At 44.5% G+C, this 6000-nt stretch overlaps 1 protein-coding gene across 2 annotated transcripts in view; it reads right to left on the bottom strand.

Moving 5' to 3' along the window:
• Positions 1-3160: 3160 nt before the first annotated feature.
• LOC129854164 (V-set and transmembrane domain-containing protein 2B-like) overlaps positions 3161-6000 on the bottom strand; it is a 59451-nt gene continuing 56611 nt past the window's right edge. For both annotated transcript variants that reach the window (XM_055920931.1, XM_055920932.1), the window contains exon 5: positions 3161-4304. In XM_055920931.1, coding sequence (XP_055776906.1) covers positions 4216-4304 — 89 coding nt within the window. In that variant the 3' untranslated portion in view covers positions 3161-4215. The remainder of the gene's footprint in view (positions 4305-6000) is intronic.

Genomic DNA, 6000 nt, shown 5'->3' with positions numbered 1-6000 from the left:
GACCTAAACCGTATGCCAGAGGGGAGTCTTTGAAAGATGGGGTGGGCAGGGTCGGGCAATGATCTTTCCTACACGTTTCCTTGTCCTGTTGATGTACACGTCCTTGATGGAGGCAGGTGACAACCGATGACCTTCTCTGCAGACCAGACGATGCACTGCAGTTTGCCCTTGCAGCGGGCAGACGCAGACCCAAACCACACGGTGGTAGAAGAGGTGAGGATCAACTGGCTCTGTAGAACCGAACCAGAATTGATGGAGAGAGTTTGAGTTCCTTCAGCAGGCGCAGATAGTACATCCTCTGTCGAGCATTCACGGTGACCGCCGTGATGTTGTCCTCACACTTGAGGTCGTGGGAGATGATGGTCTCCAGGAATTTGAATGACTTGGCCGTGCTGACGGCTGAGCCATTCATCTTAAGGGGGAGAGATGGTGGGGATCATTTCCTGTAGTCAACCACCTTCTCCATGGTTTTGACTGTGATTAGTTCTAGGTTGTTGCGACTGCACCAGGCGGTCACCAGGCGGTCACCAGGCGGTCATGAGATGATACACCGTCACAGATGAGACCGACCGGGGGGGTCGTCAGAAAACTTGAGCAGTTTGACATTGCGTCGTTGGAGGTGCAATCATTGGTGTAGAGTGAGTAGAGGAGGGAGGAGAGCACGCAACCCTGCGGAATCTGAAATATGTTTCCCCAGCTTTATGTGCTGTGTCCTGTCAGTGATCCACCTGCCTGTAGCCAGATACGTTCAGCTGGGTACGTTTGTGCTGTAGCAGGTCCTGAATGATTGTGTTGAAGGCCGAGCTAAAGTCCACAAACAATATCGTCACGTATGTCCTTGGGTTGTCGAGGTGTTGGTGGATGTAGTGAAGGCCCATGTTGACGGCACCGTCCACAGACCTAGGGCGGAGGGAGGAGGGGGGTGGAAGGGAGGAGGGGGTTAAAAGGGGGGTGGGAGTGAAGGAGGGGATGGCAGGGGAGAGTGTAGTCAGGAGGGGGTAGGGATAGGGAGTAGATGGTTTTAAGTTTCATGTTTTATTAGTCATATGTACGGGATACACATGGTATACATCGTCCAATGAAATGCTTACTTGCAGGTTCCTTCTCGACAATGCAACAACAATAAGAAATAAGAAAAGATAAGAAAGCATTAGCATTTGGATAATACAAGATGGGATGGGGGCAGGGTGGGGGGGTAGAGTCTTAATGGCTGAGGGTTTTGTCAGCTGAGGGGCTAGATGGCAGAGGGCCCTTTTGTGTTTCAAAACGACAGTAGAACTAGTTCAGCTGGTTTGGTAGTAGAGGGTTGCCTGGTGCCTGGGGGGGTCTTTTATTTGTAGTTGTTGATCTGCTGGATATCTTCCAGACAGACGAACAGTTGTTGGTGGCGAATTGTTGTTCTAGCCACTCCTTGTAACGACTTTGACCTTACTCTCACACCACAGGATATGGATTATGTGTTCTCACCCTGACCTTAAATGTTCTGCCATGCTCCAATACTGTAAATGAAAAGACATGTTTATAATGCGTTTCTTTTTCTAGTTTTGGCTGATCTTTTTTTTTTTGTTGTCGTAAAGTCTGGATTATGGTGAAGGTAATACTTCGACCTCTCGGTGAGCCAGTAAACGCGGCAAATTATATATTTATAGGTCTTATATAAACCAGACTGATGTTGTGCTCCAGTAGAACAAGAGAAGGCCTAATGGCCCCATTGCTGATTCAAGTGCATTCTTAGTCCGGCCTAACTAAGGCAGAAACAGCTTGTTAGTTCCTCAATAAGTATCTTCAGAGAAAAAAGGAGGCTAACTATTTTTTATGTAAGATATTCTCACATTTGTCATGTGCTTTTCTCTGTGCAGCACTAAGCCAACGTTTTATTTCCTGATACAATCCACAGAGCAGGAGAGTATCTCCTTTACTCTCACTTGGCTTTGTCACTTTAATGCAGTCCATCTATAACGGCAGGGGAGGGGTGTGCGCCAGAATTAATCAGACACTGACGAGGAATAATCATTGGGCTCTTTGTTGACTGCCAGAACGCGGTAATGTATTACGCAAACGAGATGTGGCCAAACGTCCTAATACGCACCCAATACCCTGGATGTCATTGTCCACCTCGGCCATTGGTTATAAGACTGGCTTTAGAGGGCGAGAGGGAGCCATAAAATGTATTCTTGTCGGATGTTGTGTAACACATTTAAATGCCCTTGTCAAACACCCATTAATTTGATGGGCAAACAGGCCCTAAAAAGGCACTGAAACATAACCGAAAATGTTTTAATGTTGCTGCCACTTTGCTGCTGTTTGCTTTTAACTATCTGACCTGTTTAGTATTTTGTGGTGATATTCATTTTCGGGACAAATGCAGTCCGTACACAAGAGGGAATCACAACGATAGTTTCAGGGAAAGATAATAAACTACCGAATGTTCAAAGATGTTGACATTTAACACTTGCGATGAGAATTCTGTTTGTGTTTATATCATGTCTGCAAGGCATCTATTGAGACCAAAGGACTAACTAAACTAAAGTTCAAAGTGGATCCAGTCTTCCCATTCTCCACCAATATTAATGTGATAAACTGATAAACGACGAAAGATCTTGAAACAGACAACAAGAGGAGACTAGGTAGGGAGTTTCCGTTGCTCTTCCCTGGGATGCACATTCGACTAATGAAATGAACTGTAGTGGCGTATCGTGCTCCTTTTTTTTGGTTGGTTAGTTAGACATGCTTAAACGAGCAAGAATTCTTCCGCTGAATGTGTGCCTATCCTGCCGGAAAGACTACATCACAGCTCACTACTCCCAGGGGACTGCGTTGCGACCCTCAGTCTACAACGTGGGCGCTCAAGTGGTACCTTGCGTCTGCTTTGCCAGGATCAACAGCTGCTCAGCTGTCACATATCTCCCATGGATTCAATAGAGCTCAGACACTGGTTCTGCAACTGACTTTGGAGATACACTTGGACAGGGATGCACGCAGGCGCTTCATTAGACATTAGTGCGTGTGGCACTGGCAAGAAAGATCTGTCTGGACAGTGACCTACCTGCCTAATTCAACTCTAGTTCATGGAAAGATTCATCTCATGATATGGGTCAACCATATACTTTAGAGAGCACTAAGACATGGCTTCCTGTATGGTCAAAGAAAGCGCCATAGATTCAATGTTCACATATAACGCCTTTGATGTCAATTTTTATTTAAAAAAACAACAACTTTTATTTCAACTGGTGTTGGCAACATACCAATACGTTTTTTTTTTGTTGATTTTATAAATGAATGTCTTACCTTTGACCACCATATCTTTAATAAAAATAAACATTATTGAAGGTGACTAACAACAACTATGGTAATGTGTGCCTTATTTAATCAAAATATATAAGGTCATATTTGTTTACATCATGAAACAACGCTTGAGAGAGAGAGAGCGAGAGAGAGAGAGAGAGAGAGAGAGATAGAGAGAGAGAGAGAGAGAGAGAGAGAGAGAGAGAGAGAGAGAGAGAGAGAGAGAGAGAGAGAGAGAGAGAGAGAGCGAGAGAGCGAGAGGCAACATAACTACTTAGGCTCACAGTCTCCATGAATGAACCAAACATTTAAAAAAGCCCCATCTTTGATGTCTGTGAACAAACATGATGGGTTTCTGTTCAACAGCTCATGCAAATCAACTTGAACAAACATGAGGAGTGGATCTCTTTTAGAATACAAAAAATAAAAACAACCAAAAGCAGATATGATCAAAATAATTTCAAAATCCTGAAAAATGAATTCCAAATAAAATCCATAGAACTGAAAATATAATACAAATAGAAAATAAAACATAAAAACATATCCACCCGAAAATAAATAAGAACAGCCATGCATGAAGCACGGCAGATACTATTTGGAAACTGGATGCAGCGTTTAGTGGATGTCGGTTGTGTGTATGACACAGAGGTGAAGTTCCTATTCACATAGATTCCTTGTTTCATGCTTCTCATACAATCCATATGATTCCAGTTCTTAGACGTGTCCTCTATTAGTCCCAGTCAGAAGACCACCGTCTCCTCCTTTTCTTTCATTCAGTCCTTATGTCATCAGTCCGTTCTTCTCCTTTCATTGCCATTCGTTTCCTCATCCTCAGTGATGTGCCATAACGGTTTACATCTATATATATTTCCCTTTCGTTGTTTGGTACATAAAGTAAAAACCTTCGGGTCGTCGTTTGGTTGAAGTCTCTTACTGGGCAAACAGGGAGGGGAGGAGCTTATGCAGGATCAGGAGAGTGATGAAGAGGAACGGGTCAGTGGTGGTAATGGCTCCAGAACCTGTCCAGACAAAGAAAACCAGAGGGGGTAGAAAGGTCAGTGGAAATGTCTCTGTGCTTCAAATCAAACCTGCACACAGAAACTGAGGAGAGATACAGTGTTAAGACAGTACCATGGATGCCTGGCTGTGGTGAATGGGAACAATGGGGGATCCTCCAGAATAAAGGAAGCTCACAGTAGCTCATGATAGCTATTAACTTCCTGCCAGGAGTAGAATTCTGTATTACCTGGGCCATATTTCACACAATTATGGCTGACAAAATGTCAGTCGCAGAAAATCTCAAATCGACTTTTGTTCACGCTTCTGCTGCCACTTGCAGATAAAGGTGAGATAGAGGTGAGAGTTTCATCCACATTGCCTGGCTACCTTTGAGTAGATGAAATGGCGGCATCTATTTATGCTGATGGTTTTGTACAGGAAAGGTGGGAGACATCCCGGGGTAGAACCTGGCTATGAGGAATAGTCGCCCTTGGATATAGCTCCTTATCCCTGTTTGACACGTTTCATTTCCTGTTTGAGCAGTAGAGCAACTGCTGGCTAAAAGCTGGTTCATTACGACACACGCACACTTTCTCACACGAGCACACATGCTCGTTTACACACACATGTGCATATATGGACACGCACGGTTGCCCGAAAAACAGACACCGAACAAACAAAAATCAGCCCAGATGGATTTTTCAGATCACACACACACACACACACACACACACACACACACACACACACACACACACAGAAACAAGCGTAATGAGTCAATGTTTAACTAGGCTGGAGTTTCTGTGACAGATACAGTGTGAAACAGCAGTCTGTTTTACCATTCTCGTGTCTTCCCCGGGCCATGCCCCACTACACATCCACACACCAACGTTTCCATCATCCCCCAGCCCAAAGACACAGCATCAACTCAAAGACATGAACTCTACCACACGCAAACAGGGCAATACACGTGCTTAACAGTGACTTACAAGACTCACCCGGAGCCAGGCCAGCTGTCTTAATCCCAAACAGAACTGCAGTGAATTCAGGACAAAATGGCGTGAGTGAGAAAGCGTTAGACCAAATGTCTTTCTCCGTACTGCGCTGATTTGTTGATTTGCTGATTGGCTCTAATCTTCGCATCAATTCCCCTTGTCTCTCCCTCATTCCACTTCTATAGTTTCAACCTCTCATGTCCCTCCAGCCGCTCTCTGTTTATGTCTCTGGCTCTGTGCCTCTTTGTAAACTCTATCTGTTCTTTTGTGTCCCACCCCCATTTTATTTTTGCCACATTTCTCTTCCTTTGCCCTTTAAAATCTCTCTCTGTCCGATCTGCACTCTCTCTGTCTTCCATGGTCATTGAGTAGATTGGCTGTAGTGATGGACAGCATCTGGACAGGGCATCTTATCTGACCCTCCTCACCAAGGATACAAATGACAGGTGTTTATTTGAGGCTATCTGGAGACAGCCGGCTCTGACGACCCCTGTCAGTCACCCTGCCCCCCGTGACGCACCCCACCTCACCTTTAACTACATTAAACCAATTGGTTCACCCTGTGTCATATATGGTAATCTTTATCAGACACTCTCCTACTCAGACAGTTAAAGTATGTGTTCATTGTAGATGGAATGCAGGTAAAGTTATGTTAAATACAAAGGTCGAATAAAAGCCATGAAAATAACAAAATGAATAAACCCACACGAATCAGCTAAAA

This window comes from Salvelinus fontinalis, chromosome 4, assembly GCF_029448725.1.
Source record: "Salvelinus fontinalis isolate EN_2023a chromosome 4, ASM2944872v1, whole genome shotgun sequence".
NCBI lineage: Eukaryota > Metazoa > Chordata > Actinopteri > Salmoniformes > Salmonidae > Salvelinus > Salvelinus fontinalis.
The sequence above is the reverse complement of the archived record's forward strand: the minus strand, read 5'-3'. Positions and strand labels throughout refer to the sequence as shown.